We start from the raw sequence: 17,359 nt of genomic DNA on the forward strand, positions 1-17,359 counted from the left end.
CAGGAAGGGAATCTGAAAAAGAGTGGGTATGTGTGTACGTATAGTTGATTTGCTTTGCTGTGCAGCAGAAACGAATCCAACATCGTAAAGCTGCAATTAAGCTTCCAGAAATGGTTACTCTAAATCAAAATTTTTTAAAAATGTGTCGCCCCTTGGAATACTACTCAGCCATGAAAAAGAATGAAATAATGCCATTTGCAGCACCCAGGATGCACCTAGAGATTACCATACAAAGTGAAGTTAAATCAGAAAAAGAAAGACAAATACCACATGATATCATTTATACGGGGAACTGAAGATATGAACCTATCAATGAAATAGAAATAGACGCACACATAGAGAAGAGACTTGTGGTTGACAAGGGAAAGTGGGGGTTAGGGAAGGATAGATTGGGAGTCTGGGATTAGCAGACAAGCAACAAGATTCCACTGTATAGCACAGGGAATTATATTCAATATTTTGTGGTAAACCATAATGGAAAAGAATATGAAAAAGAATATATATATATATATATGAATAACTGAATCATTTTGCTGTACAGCAGAAATTAATACATGGTATGTAAACTATACTTCAGTTAAAAAAAACAATGTTGCTCTTATGTTGTTGTAATCACACTGTCTATAACATACATTATTAAGCCTTTCTGTAATGGCGAACCTGCCAACTCATCACTAAGACCCCCAAGGCAAATGAAGTACAAGATCCCTCTGCGGTATTTCCACAGGCTAAACAAGCAGAAGATCTTGCCAAGTTTTATAGAATTCCAATTTTGAAAACCCAGCCTGCTGTTCAAAGATGACTCTAAGCATGGTACTTACAGTGCGTAATATCAGGTGGACCATAAGGATCAGTCATATAAATGGTGGTGGGTTTGCCAACTTTTAGATAAACTACATCTGATGTGTTCTTCAATATTGCTACTGCCTCCTCATGTGTTACTTCTTCTAAACTGTAGTTGTTTACCTGAAAGTGGGAAAAATTCATTGTTAGAGCCAAATCTATGCAGGTGATTAGCCAGAACTATCCAGGCAAGAAGATATACAAAAGTATGAGCTTAAGCAAAGAATAAATCATAATTATTACAGTCCAGTATCTATATTATACTTTGACAGAACAGATAGATTAATGGCATTAGCCAAAGCGGATAAGGTACAGATACTAAAAAATAAGGCTGTTTCTGCCTTTTCCTATGAGGAAGCAATATATTATATTAGAAATCAGAATACTCTTGTGGAAAATGGAACAAAGAGGTCAAATGTCTTTCTTATGCTATAGTGACTGATTACAAAAGCAATATACATTCATGGAAGAAAACGAAAACAACAGATAAAAATAAAAATTATCCATAATCTCCCTATATGGATATATATCTTTGAATGATTGTGACCATATTACACACATTGCTTTGGAATGTGCTTTTCAACTTTAAGCGACCATTAGCCTCTATCATGTATGTATTTCAACAAGATGAGTTTTGTTTCCTATAAATCACTGTGCCTTAACATAATGATTTAACTAATCTCTAAAGCACATTTAGTTTATTTCAAGTGGTGTTGCAATAAACTGTTTTCTATATTTGTGCACCACTCTGATGATGTCTTCAGGATAAATCATACAAATGAACACTGGACCAAATTAAATGAATATGATAAAGCCTCTGGTGCATGCTTAGCTGCTCAGTCATATCTGACTCTTTGTGACCCCATGGACTGTAGCCCACCAGACTCCTTTGTCCATGGAGATTCTCCAGGCAAGAATACTGGAGTGGGTTGCCATGTCCTCCTCCAGGGGATCTTCCCAACTCAGGGATCGAACCCAGGTCTCTTGCATTACAGGTGGATACTTTACTGTCTGAGCCACCAGGGAATCCCAAGGCCTCTGGTACCTATTTCCAAAGTGCCCTATGGAAACATGAGCCAGTTTCCTCTTATACTGCAGATATATCAGAGCCCTGTCTTCCCAAAGCTTCACCAGGCTTGGCTTTTCTCACTTTAAAAATTGTTCCCATCAAAATGTCATTTAACATGAGTCTGTTTTCTAAGGAAAGAGCGCTAATGTTGGAACATAGAGCTTTCAAATGAACAAGTTCAAGAGTACCTTGCTGCAGTCGGCTTTAACAGCCACTTCTCTCTGTTGGAGAGAAAAGCCTGTGATACCAGTGCAATTATTCCTTCATGGCGGTGGCTTACCGTGGGTCTCTGAGGCACCTTCTCTTAAATGGTTTTCAAATATTGAGGCAATATTTTAAATACCTAGGTTATCCTTACTTGACTCCTATTTTTCTTTATATGTAGCAATTCTTTAGTTGGTTTCTGCTGAAATGATGTGGAATTCAAATCAATGTAATAAAATGTAAATAAAATAGCTTGGATTCCCACATATTCTCTGTAGTATCTAATCAACACTTCAGTCATTTAACACCTTGTAGCATTGCTTTTTATTTTTGCTTCATGTTGTTGCATAAATTCCACATGCCACTTAATCCTTGGTGGTGCAGCCAGGTCAGGGGCCCTGGAACAGAATGGAACTGAGCCTGACTGCAGACCCTGAGCTCTCCATTGAGTTGTAAATGTCTGTACTGTTCTCTTCTAGAGAAGTAACATTCTCTTAACTCTTTTTGTACTTCCAATGTCTAGCACTTGTTCATTCATTGATCAAACGTTTGTTACATATCTATTACGTGTCAGTCACGGTTCTACACGTTAGAGATATAGTGATAAAACAATAAGAATGATAATCAGAATTACAGCAGACACTTACAAAGCCTTATTTCATGTCAGGCATTGTTCGAAATCATTTTATATATATAAACACCATCAAATCCCTCAATAGCCTATGGACTAGCCATGTAATTACTTTCATTTTACAGATGAGAAAAGCATGCGTCCAAGCAGTTAAAAAAACTTGCCCGAAGTCATTGACCTAATCGTAGTAGAGGCAAAAATCAAAGCCAGATGATTTGGTTCCAGAGACTCTTAACCACTCATCCCTATTGCTTCCTTCAGATGGACACAGTCCCTGCTCCCATGAGACTCACATTCTACTAAATTTCACATTTCATAGCTGTTTATGAAATGAATGGATAGAAAACTAGACCCATGCAGAGTGGGATTGTTGCGAGACTACAGGCATGGCAAACACAGTTGATGATGGCAGCTTTTAGACAAATAGCAAAAATGATAGTAATACTAATAAGAGCTAACATGTATTTAGCACCTGTATGTCATATATCTTGGAAATACTATGTGTATATTTTGACATAAGTTACGTAATTTATCGTGGTTATAGCTCCATGGGGCTTCCCTGCTGGTTCAGACGGTAAAGAATCTGCCTGCAATGCAGGAGACCTGGGTTTGATCCCTGGGTCTAGAAGATACACTGGAGAAGGGAATGGCTACCCACTCCAGTATAGCTCCATGAGGTAGACATTAATAATTAGACCTACTCTGGGAAAAACTAATATCTGGAGGTTAACACAGCAACAGAGAGGTCACACAGCCCCCAAGTGGCTAAGTTATCAGTTGGATTACAGTTCTGCTGGAAAGATGAAAACGAGACAGCCCTTGAGTGTTGGTTCCTAGGACTTACATTATCTATTCTTTCTTCCTTTAGAACAGAGTCTCTTTCTAAGTTTGCATATGGAAGCGATGTGAATGCCTAAGTGTTATAAAAGCCTGAGCAATCATTATCCTTCTTGCTGAATCCAGTGATGACAACATATTGCATCAGCCAAATACACTGACAAAGTCAAAAATAAATAAAATGGAAAGTTGCTTGATATATCTGTTTCTCCAAAACCTTTTTATATGTTTGACCAATCACTTTTTTTTAAGGACTACCACTTATACCTAGATAATGAATATTTACAAATAATGCTCATATATATGGTTTAAAATGTATAGAACTGTCTTGTCTTAAAAGATGGTTGCCTAAGGTAGCTCTGAATACTGTGACCATGCACCCTAGAAATATCTATATTGAAAAAAGAGAAGAGGGGAAGAATTTATTGCCATAAGCAGAGAGGAGCCAATGGATAAAGACCCTAAAGGCCAGAAACCAACTGGATTAGATTACAAGTGGCACAAAAGCTCTGTTTCTGACAGGGGCTCACTGTCTCTCTCCCCAGGATATAGAAAGCACACAACTCATTAGATTATCAGTGAAAAAGAGATGTGGCCAGCACTTATTAAATTGTACTTCCTCCATCTTGATGTTGAGCCTTGGAACAAGCTAGAAAATGTTATCTTTAAGTGTGTTTTCTGAGAATGACTCCCTTAACAGACTCTCAGACCACCAGGAAAAAATCTTTAGAGCAGAAAACAGAAGCGGAGGAGAGGTTGGAAGTGAGGAGTGAGGAGAGAGAGGATATTGGGGGAAATACTGGTAATTTAAAATAGTAGTAGTTCAGTCAGCGGAGAAGGCAATGGCACCCCACTCCAGTACTCTTGCCTGGAAAATTCCATGGATGGAGGAGCCTGGTAGGCTGCAGTCCATGGGATCACTGAGAGTCGGACACGACTGAGTGACTTCACTTTCACTTTTCACTTTCATGCATTGGAGAAGGAAATGGCAACCCACTCCAGTGTTCTTGCCTGGAGAATCCCAGGGACGGCGGAGCCTGGTGGGCTGCCACCTATGGGGTCGCACAGAGTTGGACACGACTGATGCGACTTAGCAGCAGCACACTCTCTTTGGTGACTGTGAAGTGCTGGAAGATCTACACTGATTTCCGTCATGGAAGACGGTGTGATACTGGCAAAATAATGTAGTGGTTAAGAGCACATGCTTTTGAGTCACACAAACCAGGACTTGTTGTGGTCCTGACACTACCTAGCTGACTTTGAAAAACTTGTTTGACCTACTTAGCCTCAGTTTTGACATCTGTAAAATAGGTATGAGAAGAATCACTGCCTCAAATGGGTTACTGATTTAAATATACTGACCCATGTAAAGTGGCAGGCTCATTAAAGTGCTCATTATTGTTAGCTCCTGTACATTGTCATCATCCGTTTCTCTCCTCAGGAAACAGGAATTCTTGGTGAAAATTTTCGCTGAGCATTTTCCTGTAAACATCTGCGAACTGATGAGTTTAATTAGAGTACTGTTGATGAGGCTTCTGTGCGGTCTTTTAAAATATTCAGAATAGTACAGGATCTGGACCCAAAAAATGCTCTTTTGTGCTGAAGTCTTCAAAATGTTTTTCACGAAAGTGGGTTTATTTGGGTTAATTATATGTGTGCATTATCCTCTGAACTCTCAAGATAAAGGGCCTACAGCTGGAGCTGATTGTACACACAGAGAAGGGACATTTTACTGATTGGCTGGGTGTTCTTGTCATTGTTTTTCATTGTTTTTTTTTCCTTTTCTTTTTCCTTTTTTTTTTTTGCATCAAGTATCTGCCTATCATGGTGAACACTGAGCAACTGGCCTGGTTTCAGAAAAAAAAATCATGTGCATTTGAATGAAGTGTTTCCGTGGGGTGTGCAACATAGAAGGAACACGTGTGCAGCCTGGCCATGTATTTCAATAGGACAGAGGACCGAGGCCAAGACAGAGATTGGAGGTGAGATGACTCATTCTCTCAAATGGAAGCAGGAGCATGATGCTGACAAAGGAGGCTGAAGAAAGAGGTGCCCGGAGACTTGTAAGAAAGGAAGACAGCAAGTGTTGTGGGAATTCAAATAAGTGTAGCAAATACATATGCCATGGTACAAAGGCGGGAGGTGTAGGGGCATGAGAAGGTATGATAGGAGAAATGAGCCATGTACAGATGGTGAGACATGGACCTTTCCATAGTCATTCAGGAATAGCAACGTGGTGAGACAAACTGGGAGTATTAGCGACATAAAAGTTGCACTAAGACACAGAACAAGGAAATGTGACACTCTAGAAACACTGTAAAAAAAAAAAAAAAAACGTACAAATTTCAGGCTCAGCTGGTAAAGAATCCGCCTGCAGTGCGGGACACCTGGGTTCAGCCCCTGGGTTGGGAAGATCCCCTGAAGAAGGGAATGGCAACGCACTCCAGTATTCTGGCCTGGAGAATTTCGGCCTAGGTTGCAAAGAGTCAGATAGGACTGAGTGACTTTCACTTTTTGAGGGCTTCCCTGATAGCTCAGTTGGTAATGAATCTGTCTGCAATGCGGGAGACCTGGGTTTGATCCCTGGGTTGGGAAGATCCCCTGGAGAAGGAAAAGGCTACCCACTCCAGTATTCTGGCCTGGAAAATTCCACGGACTGTATAGTCCATAGGGTTGCAAAGAGTCAAACATGACTGAGTGATGGAAAGGGAAAAAAATACCAAAATATTCCACGGAAGACAGAGAGAATTAGTGACATTCACTTTTCTCTAAGGATGGATGGTTCATTATTAAAATGAACAAGAACTGAAACCTTAAATAAGGGAGAATAGAAATTAAGTGCAGTAGCCTCTTTATGAAACACATATAATATGATCTGATGAGTAACAGAAAATTGGAATGGGAAAGAAGGAAGTTGATTTATCATGCCCAGTGACTAGTTAGATTTATGAGAAATAATAGCCACATTTAAAACCTAGGTGTTTTTAAAAATGAAGGCAACCTGGTATAATGAGAGTAATTTTGAATGTAGACTCTGATCTGCTATCAGTTTCTAGTTTTATGAATTTTGTAGTTAATATATTTACTGAGTATTAATTTTCTTCTAGTCATATACAGATGTGAGAGTTGGACCATAAAGAGAACTGAGTGCCAAAGAATTGATGCTTTTGAATTGTGGTGCTGGAAAAGACTCCTAAGAGTCCTTTGGACAGCAAGGAGATCAAACTAGTCAATCCTAAAGGAACTCAACCATGAATATTCACTGTAAGGACTGATGCTGAAGCCGAAGCTCCAATACTCTGGCCACCTGATGCGAAAAACTGACTCATTGGAAAAGGCTCTGATGCTGGTAAAGCTTGAAGGCAAAAGGAGAAGAGGGTGGCAGAGGATCAGATGTTTAGATAGCATCACTGACTCAATGGCCATGAATCTGAGCAAACTCCGGGAGATGGTGAAGGACAGGGAAGCCTGGCATGCTGCAATCCATGGGGTTGCAAAGAGTTGCATGTGACTCAGGCTGAACAACAACATGTTTACTAAATATTAATTTTCTTCTGTGTAAAACAGGGTAATACTGATTGATTTACTTTGTTTTTGAGAATTAAATGATACCATGAACCTGAAAAGACTCTATAATATAAAGCAGCATATGAATAACAATCAAACTTCATAATCAGACATGGTACTTCTGTTGATCCTAATGTTGGAAACAGTTTTTTCCCGTTCAAGGTTCTTTCTATGAAAACGATCTTATAAAACACTGGCTCCTGCAGTGCCTCTATCCATCTTGAAGACTGACCTTCTCAAGGGCAAAGATGAGATTGTTTTCATCTTTGTATTTCCTCAGCTGATACACTGTAAATAGAGCTAGTTAATAAACATTGAAATATCCACTAAATAAGTTTGAAAAAATAATGTGGCATATAAAAGGAAAAGTAATAAAAATTTCCTATTTTAAGGAAGAATGAGGCATTTGTGCTGTGCTTCTGTTTTACATTTGTGGGCTGACTGAGAGAGGAGAGGATGAAGAATGAAGGTCATTTCATTGGACACTCACTGTGCGTCAGGCACCGGACGTAACAATGAAAGACTGGGACAAAGCATGAGCGCCGGGTCACATCGGCTTATGAGGGACATAATCAAAGCTTCAACAGTGTGCATGTCTTCCTCCTCCATTAATCATTAATGTATTTCTTAACCTTTCATTCCATAGACACAGAGAGAGCAAGTGCCAGTGATGTTTTGATTGACTCCAGCTTTCTCTGTGGCAGCGGTCAGCAAATGAACAGCATGATAGGGACTCCAGGGCAATCCACTGGGTGCAGGAAGAAATATTAACATTTTTATTAATGTTTATCACATTGATCTTCACCTATATTTTTGTGCATGTCCAGTAGCTAAGTCATGTCTGACTCGTGTGACCCCAAGGACTGCAGCTCACCAGGCTCCTCTGTCCACAGGATTTTTCAAACAATACTGAAATGGGGTGCCATTTCCTACTTCATTTTCTTTTGTGTGTGTATGGTTTAAAATGTGCATAATATGTTACCATAACAACATATGAATGCATTTAGAGTAGAGAAATATACATCTACTAGAGGGAACTTTTTGTGTTTTACTGTGGGGTATGTTAAAAGAATTTTAAAACTACTCCTCTGTAGTAGCTACCAATATATGATGACTAGAGCAAGTTTTATTAACAGGGTTATTAAACTGAATATAAGTGAAAGAAATAATATAATGGAAGGCTTTACTCCTTTATATAAAAACTCTTTATGTTAAACCCTTTAACCCTTAAATAAAATATATCATTGTATTTGCATTATGTTGTAATTTTAATGCACTTGAGAGAAATTAAAAGGGAGTCCAAGAAATAATGCTTCCCTGGTGGCTCAGTGGTAAAGAACCTGCCTGCTCATGCAGGAAACCATGGGTTTGATCCCTGGGTTGGGACGATCCCCTGGAGAAGGAAATGGCAACCCACTCCAGGATACTTGCCTGAGAAATCCCATGGACAGAGGAACCTGGTGGGCTACAATCCATGAGACCACAAAAGAGCTGGACACGGCTTAATGATTTAACAATGAGAACAACAACCAGGAAATAATTATCCAGCTTTTTTTTTTTCTTAGTGTTTCAGAATGTAATCTAACTATAGGAGACAGATTCTGAAGGGTGAACTACTTCTAAATGTCTTTCAACCCATTACTGGAAATTGCTAAAATGCTAAACCAGCTAGATAGAATGAGTATTAGTTATCTCGGAAATCATCCTCAGGAGAAGTAGTTGAGCAGCAAAGCTGCATAGGATGGGATTAAGTTAAGGCGGGACTGTGGTTCTTAACCTGGCTGCACATTATTAACAGACTCATTTAGAAAACTTAAAAAATATATAAATGAGGCCTGGCTCCTAACCCAGAGATTTCTGGTTTGATTATTCAGAGTTGACTGAGGCCTGGGCATGCATAGCATTCAAGAGCTTACCATGAGATTCAAACACATAACCAAGATTGAGAACCAGAGGGGTTGAGTAAACTGCTGAAAGGACTGTGGTTTTAGAAAATTGCTATCTGGGTCTGAATCTAATCTCGCAATTTATTCGTTATATAATATTGAAAATCTGTTTGCATCTTTGAGGTCCAACTTTCTCTTCCGGAAAGTAAGAAGAGCAGCAATGACTGCCCTATCCATCTCTCAAGTGTTGGAGTCAGGAGGTGCCGGGGGTGAAAGATCTTTTTTAAAGAGGAAATGGTGTCTTGGTAGGAGGAAAGAGCTCTGTGCAGAGGCAGTTACAGCTTCAGTTCTTATCTAAGGTTGGTCTAAACCAAGGGCTTTAAAGTCCTTTTCATTATTGATAATGCCTACATATCTGCATGGTCTTCAAGATGATTTTCTTATTGATATTTGGGTGAAACAAAGTGATACTGGGTCCTCACAATTAATACTCATTCTGAATATTAAACTGTTTCTACTCACCCTCCCTAAATCTATTTATGTTCTCACCATACGATGCAGATTTTGGAATAAAAATAAGAGATGCTCACACATAGCACATCCCAGAGTGACTCCACTAAAAAGTAGGTGTCTCATAAGTGTTCCTTAAAAAAAAAAAAAAAAGGTTTCATAATAGAATATATTTGAAAGCTATGGTGCTAATCAAAGTTAAATTAGTTCCTTGACTGGAAGACTTCACAGACTCCTAAACACGCTAAAGTTTGCTGAGAATCTACAAGAGAGGTGAGATACCAGTTGACTTATTTGACTATAGATCCTTTTCTTTTTAATGTTTTTCTTAAATTTTACTTGTTTACTTACGGCTGTGCTGGGTCTTCACAGATCAAATAGCAGCTACTCTCCAGCAGTGGCCCCAGGGCTTCTCACGGCAGTGGATTTTTTGTTGGGAGTACAGGCTCTAGGGCAATGGGCTTCATCACAGCTATGAAGCCTGTGTGTCCCGGAGCCCATGCTTAGGAGCCTGGTGGCATGTGGAATCCTCCCAGACCAGGGTTCAAACTTGTGTCTCCTGCATTGGCAGGCAGATTCTTAACCACTGCACCACCAGGAAAGTCCTATAGATTCTTTTCATATTTTAAAACACACTGGGGTAACACTGATCTAAAGCAACCAAAGATGGGTGTGACTTGCCCAAGATCAGTTAGGTAGAGTTAATGCTGGCTGCCAGGGGCTTCAATCTAGTGATCTTATCTTTGAGTCCATTGCTTTTCCTTATTATTTCAATGCCTCATTTACGTTTCCTCTTATCTACCAGCTTCCCTTCAAGAAAATGAAACAGACCTTCTTTCTGTAAAAGATGTAAAAGTTCTCTTACTGAGTTTTTTCTTCAAATGTCAAGCAAATCTTACAGAAAAAAGAGACTAATATAAATTTCAAATCATGATGTGACAAGGGGCTTTACTGATTAACAGTTGCTGTAGAGAAGACAATTAGATGACCTGAGTGTGTGTGTGTTGTGTGTGCTAAGTTGCTTCAGTTGTGTCCAACTCTTTGTGACCCCACGGACTGTAGCCACCGGGCTCCTCTGTCCACAGGATTCTCCAGGCAAGAATGCTGCAGTGGGTTGCCATTTCCTACTCCAGGGGATCGTCCCGACCCAGGGATCAAACCTGGGTCTTTTACATCTCTGAATTTGGCAGCAGGTTCTTTACCACTAGGCTCCAACATTGAGCTCCAATACACTGGCCACCTGTGTGAAGAGTCAACTCACTGGAAAAGACCCTGATATTGGGAAAGATTGAAGGCAGGAAAAGGGGATGACAGAGGATGAGATGGTTGGATCGTATCACCAGCTCAATGAACATGAATTTGAGCAAACTGCAGGAGTTGGTGATAGACAGGGAAGCCTGGCATGCTGCAGTCTGTGGGCTTGCAAAGAATTGGATATGACTTAGTGACTGAACAACAACAACAGATTCAAAGTTTCTGGTATTGTGTAAAAAAAGATGAAGAAGATCACACTTGTGTCACATGTGTGGTTCTATGTATTACCATGGTAGGGTTTATTAAAAGCCACTGTGTAAAAATAAATGAAAGAATTGGAAAATTATCAACACTGTTAGCCTACGACCATCTGTTCCAAAAAGTTCAAGGCCAACAGGTAATCTATTCAGTCCAAGACTACAACAGTAATCTACAATACATTAAAATCATATGTCACTGGCATTTGAAAAAATAAATAAAATTATAGTGAATGATACTAAATGCCAAGTAGCAGGGGAAATTTAAAAAGCTGCTATTTTGATAAGGAGAATATATACTACACATCTGGGTGACCCATGAAACAACAGAGAGTTTGACGTTAAGGTCACTTTATTTAAAACACTAAGGGGCTTATTGCAAAGGTGACAGGAAATAAATATAGAAGTCAGATGCAATAATCCTGCCTTTTTTAAAGTGGAAGAATAATATTATAAAGAATCAAAAGAGGTTTTGTTAAAAGGGTAATCTTTGCAGAGGATAAATGGATGTACGGCAAAATTTACCACAAGAGTGACAGGAAAAGCACAAAACATCTTAAAAGATGGAGACGTGGAGAACGGGCAAGGCATAACTTTTCAAACAAATGTGGAGGAGGAATTAACATTCATCATTGAGTTTCCAAGGGAGGAAGACTGAATAAATGGAGAGATGTATCGGGAAACACATTTTGATTTTAAGGAAAATGACGGTTAGTATCTAATAGATAGCTCCGAGAACGCATTCAGTTCTCCGTCCTTAGAGAGTTCTAGCAGAGGTGAGGCACTCCTTCCTAGGGTTGTGTTTCTGTGGTATTCTGATGCATCAGATGAGAGTTGGATGAAGACAACATATAAGACAGAAACCTTTCAGTTCTGAGATACAAGAAATACTTAGGGGAAAAAGTACCCAATTTGCAGTTGAAGAACTGAAAGGTTTATTACTAATGATCCCTACACTACCACCAAAAGATCCCTCTTACAGCAGGGTAGATGCTTTCAACTTCCTGAATTAGGGTGATCTAGCCACAGAAGTCTAAAGAAGTTAATGGAGTTTCACTTTAGGTCAGTTTACTCACAGAACTATGAATGAATTTTCCCTAAGAAGCGTGAGAGGGGAGTGGCACAAATTGTTTTAGAAAAAGAAAAGAATATCTATTTAGAGAAAAACAGTGTGGTACAGCTGGTAAATCACAAAATCTAAATTATTCACACTTCCTTTGGGGAAGGTTAGGAGAGGAGAAAGAGAAAGAAGATATAAATGCAGGGTTGTAAAGGGAAGAAGAGGTGGATACAAGTGACATAAGAAGAGAATTAATAAATTGGTTGAAACAAGATAATTCATCTTTTGGGGAGGTTTCTGTTATTATTATTATTTTTTTTTCCTGTATGCTCTCTCTCATGGTCATTTTTCTTTCAGAATTTTATAAAATGAATCATTTTCTTTCATTTCCAGATTCAGCTTGGCAGTTGCCTTGGAACTACTAATTAGGTTTTACTTATGTAAGAGGAGAGAGACCTATTATTGTTGAAGGTGAATTTTTTTTAAAACTATGCTTTAACATTCAAAACAGTTGAGGATTATGTCACAGCTATTTTGGAAATCATTGTATCTACGATGAATCTCCAGAAAATGATAATGGGAAAATAGCTTGGTGCCTAGAAAATCCTTTGACAGAATTTTCTAGACTTTGTGGTTTTTTTTTATTGTTTTTAAGAATTTGAATATAAAGCTAAAAATTTAAACAGAACTTCAAGATATCAGCACACTTCTAGCATGACATTGTAATAGCAGCAGTTGAAGAAATACAAGAAGAGGTCCAGAAGAGTTATCTACACCCAAATTCTTGTAGAACAATGAGCCAAAGGTCAAATCAATCACTAACTATGACACACTATGGGAGGGAATGGCAAACCACTCCAGTATTTTTGCTGCAAGAACGCCATGAACAGTATGAAAAGACAAAAAGATATGACACCAGAAAATGAGCCCCACTGGTCAGAAGGTATCCAATATGCTCCTCGGGAAAAGCAGAGGGCAATTACTAATAGCTCCAGAAAGAATGAAGGGGCTGGGTCAAAGACGAAATGACGCTCAGTTGCGGATGTGTTTGGTGGTGAAAGTCAAGTCCAGTGCTGTAAAGAACAGTATTGCATAGGAACCTGGACTGTTAGGTCCATGAATCAAGGTAAACTGGAAGTGGTCAAGCAGGAGATAGCAAGAGTGAACTTTGCCATTTTAGGAATCAGTGAACTAAAATGGACAGGGAGAGGGGAATTTAATCCAGATGGCTATTATATCTGCTACTATGGGCAAGAATACTTTAGATGAAATGGAGTAGCCCTCAAAGTCAACAAGAGTTCAAAATGCAGTACTTGGGTGCAATCTTAAAAATGACAGAACGATCTCGGTTCATTTCCAAAGTAAAGTATTCAACATCACAGATCCAAGACTATGCCCCAACCACTGATGCCAAAGAACTGAAGTTGAATGGTTCTATGAAGACCTACAAGACATTCTAGAACTAACACCAAAAAAAGATGTCCTTTTCATCATAGGGGATTGGAATTCAAAAGTAGGAAGTTAAGAGATACCTGGAGTAACAGGTAAGTTTGGCCTTGGTGTGCAAAATGAAGCAGGGCAAAGCTAATAGAGTTTTCTCAAGAGAACACACCAGTCATAGCAAACATCCTCTTACAACAACATGAGAAGACTCTATACATGGACATCACCAGATGGTCAATACCAAAATCAGGTTGATTATATTCTTTGCAGCCAAAGATGGAGAAGCTCTATACAGTCAGCAAAAACAAGACCGGGAGTTGATTGTGGCTCAGATCATGAACTCCTTATTGCAAAATTCAGACTTAAATTGAAGACAGTAGGGGAAACCACCAGGCCATTCAGGTATGACCTAAATTAAATCCCTTATGATTATACAGTGGAAGTGAGAAATAGATTCAAGACATTAGATCTGATAGACAGAGTGCCTGAAGAGCTATGGTTGGAGGTTCATGTCAGGAGGTATTGATCAAGACCATCCCCAAGAGAAAGAAATGCAAAAAGGCGAAATGATTGTCTGAGGAGGGCTTACAAATAGCTGAGAAAAGAAGACAAGTAAAAAGCAAAGGAGAAAGGGAAAGATGTACCCAACCGAATGCAGAGTTCTAGAGAAGAGCAAGGAGAAGTAAGAAGGCCTTCTTAAATGAATGATTCAAAGAAGCAGAAGAAAGCAATAGAATGGGAAAGAATAGAGATCTTTTCAAGAAAATTGGAGAGATCAAGGGAACATTTCATGCAAAGATATGCATGATAAAGGATAGAAATGGTATGGACCTAACAGAAGCAGAAGAGATTAAGAAGAGGTGGCAAGAAAACACAGAAAACTATCCAAAAAAGTTCTTAATGATCCAGATAACCATAATGGTGTGGTCACTCACTTAGAGCCAGACATCTTGGCATGCAAAGTCAAGTGGGCCATAGGAAGCATTACTATGAACAAAGCTAGTGGATGTGATAGAATTCCAGCTGAGCTATTTCAAATCCTAAAACAGGATGCTGTTACAGTGCTGCACTCAATATATCAGCAAATTTGGAAAACAGCAGTGGCCACATGACTGGAAAAATCAGTTTTCATTCCAATCCCAAAGAAGGGCAATGCCAATGAATGTTCAAACCACCACACAATTGTACTCATTTCACATGCTAGCAAAGTAAGGTTCAGAGTCCTTCAAGCCAGGCTTCAACAGTACATGAACTGAGAACTTCCAGAAGTACAAGATAGGTTTAGAAAAGGCAGAGGAACCAGAGATCAAACTGCCAACATTCATTGGATTATAAAGAAAGAAAAGGAATTCCAGAAAAGCATCTTCTTTTGCTCCATTGACTGTGCTAAAGCCTTTGGGTGGATCACAACAAGCTGGAAAATTCTGAAAGACATGGGAATACAAGACCATGCAGGTTAAGAAGCAACAGTTAGAACTGGACATGGAACAATGGACTGGTTCCTAATTGGGAAAGGAGTACGACAAGGCTGAACATGTGAAATGCCAGGCTGGATGAATCACAAGCTGGAATCAAGATTTCTGGGAGAAATTTCAATAACTTTAGATATGCTGATGATATCACTCTAATGGGAGAAAGTGAAGAGGAACTAAAGAGCCTCTTGATGAGGGTGAAAAAGGAGAGGGAAAAATCTGGCTTAAAACTCAGTATTCAAAAACTAAGATCATGGCATCCGGTCCCAGCACTTCATGGCAAATAGAAGGGTAAAAAGTGGAAGCAGTGACAGGTTTTACTTTGGGGTCTCCAAAATCACTGCTGACAGTGACTGCAGCCATGAAATTAAAGACACTTGCTCCTTGGAAAGAAAGCTATGACAAACCTAGAAAGTGGATTAAAAAGCAGAGACATGACTGTGCCAACAAAGCCCATATAGTCAAAGCTATGGTTTTTCCAGTAGTCATGTACAGATGTGAGATTTGGACCTTAAAGAAGGCTGAGTGCCAAAGAATTGATGCTTTTGAATTGTGGTGCTGGAGTAGACACCTGAATGTCCACTGGGCTGCAAGGAGATTAAACCAGTCAGTCCTAAAGGAAATCAACCATGAAAATTCAATGGAAGGACTGATGCTGAAACTGAAGCTTCAATATTTTGGCTACCTGATGTGAAGAATCAATTCATTTGAAAAGACCCTGATGCTTGGAAAGATTGAAGGCAAAAAGAGAAGAGGGCACAGAGGATGAGATGGTTAGTTAGCATTACTGACTCAACTGGACATGAATTTGAACAAACTCTGGGAGATAGTGAAAAACAGTGGAGCCTGGCAGGCTGCAGTCCATGGGATTGCAAGAGGTGGACAAGACTTAGTGACTGAACAACAACACATGTTACTCCTTCATTTTTCAACTCAGTACTATGTAGAATATGAATAGCACAGTTCATTCCATTTCTAAGTCAAGAAACAACAAACTTTGTCTTCTTGAGAGAAGTTGTAAGAGGGAGTTGCCTTATGTCCAAATAATACCTTTCTGCTTCAGAAGCAAAACATCATAGGAACCAACTTTCACATTGAAGGTAATAAAAAACAAGCAAACAAATTTCAGAACATCTCAAGAATGAAAATAGTAGGTCTTCTATATACCCCATAGCCTATAAATATCAGTATCTTTTTGTTCTTGTTCATTTGCTAAGTCATGCCCGACTCCCTGCAAACCCATGGACTGCAGCATACCAGGCTTCCCTGTCTTAAACTTAAAATTTGCTAAGAAGGTAGATCTTGTGTTATGTGTTCTTACTATTTACACACACAAAATAATAATAATAGGAAGAAGAAAAACTGTGGGAAGTGATGGATAATTTTATAACCTTGAAGGTGGTGATAGTTTCATCAGTATGTACTTATCTTCAAAGCCATGGAGTTGTATACATTAAATATGTACAGCTTTTTACAGTCAATCATACCTCTAAATTGCTTTAAAAAGAGAAAATAAAATTGCAGTGACTTCAAGTGGTAAAGAAACCAAAAAATCTTAGTTGTAACTTTGACTAAAGTCATTAATGCTACATTTTTTTTGCCCATTCAGTTTGACCATACTTTTTCTGCTGACAGAGTTCCTTCCTGCATAGTGGCTATTGCCTAGGGCATGACTGGCGCTCAATCTATTATTTTTTAGATAAAGGAATGAATGAATGATGAAGGAAGGAAAGAATTGTGATACTGGAGAAGACTCTAGGAAGGAAGTCTTCCTTTCTCAAGACTTCCTTGAGAGTCTCTTTGACTGCAAGGAGATCAAAGGTAGGAAGGAAATAATTTCCTAGAATAACAAATTCTAGGAAACACATGCAAAGACCACATTTGGTGGTTACAAGCATTTGAAATCCCATTCTATTGCTGACTCTATGACCATGGCCAAGCTAGTAAACCTCTCTATACCTCAGTTTCCCTCTGCTTATAAAAGAGGCTGTTGTGAAAAATACATGCTACATTACAGAAAAGCACTTTTAAAAGAACATGGAGCATAGCAAATGCCAAATAAATGCTAGTTATCAAGATTCGTATTAAGCTCTTATCCAGATAATTCAATACAAAAATCACTGACACCTATGAAATTAAGCCAGTGGGACAACAAACAACCTGTCTAGAGCCCAGGGATGTGGGCACAATGAACTTTGAAGTTCAACCTGCAAAGCTTGCACATGTCTTAGAAATTACTATTCTGTTGAAATGGTAGAGGTTGATCCTTCCTAAATACTACTCATGAAAGTATTGGAGACACTGGCTCCCTGTGATAAAGACTCAA

The 17,359-nt window shown here is 39.0% G+C and overlaps 1 protein-coding gene across 33 annotated transcripts in view; it reads right to left on the bottom strand.

Annotated features, from left to right (window-relative positions):
* The window catches only part of DLG2 (discs large MAGUK scaffold protein 2), a 2,335,250-nt gene that overhangs the window by 605,244 nt on the left and 1,712,647 nt on the right, over window positions 1–17,359 (bottom strand). For all 33 annotated transcript variants that reach the window (XM_086384619.1, XM_086384611.1, XM_086384617.1 and 30 more), the window contains one exon: window positions 822–966. In XM_086384619.1, the coding sequence (XP_086240745.1) occupies window positions 822–966 (145 nt within the window). The remainder of the gene's footprint in view (window positions 1–821; window positions 967–17,359) is intronic.

The sequence above is a fragment of the Bos grunniens genome, chromosome 29, assembly GCF_055505025.1.
Source record: "Bos grunniens cultivar Pamir isolate PY7600 chromosome 29, Bosgru_T2T1.0, whole genome shotgun sequence".
NCBI lineage: Eukaryota > Metazoa > Chordata > Mammalia > Artiodactyla > Bovidae > Bos > Bos grunniens.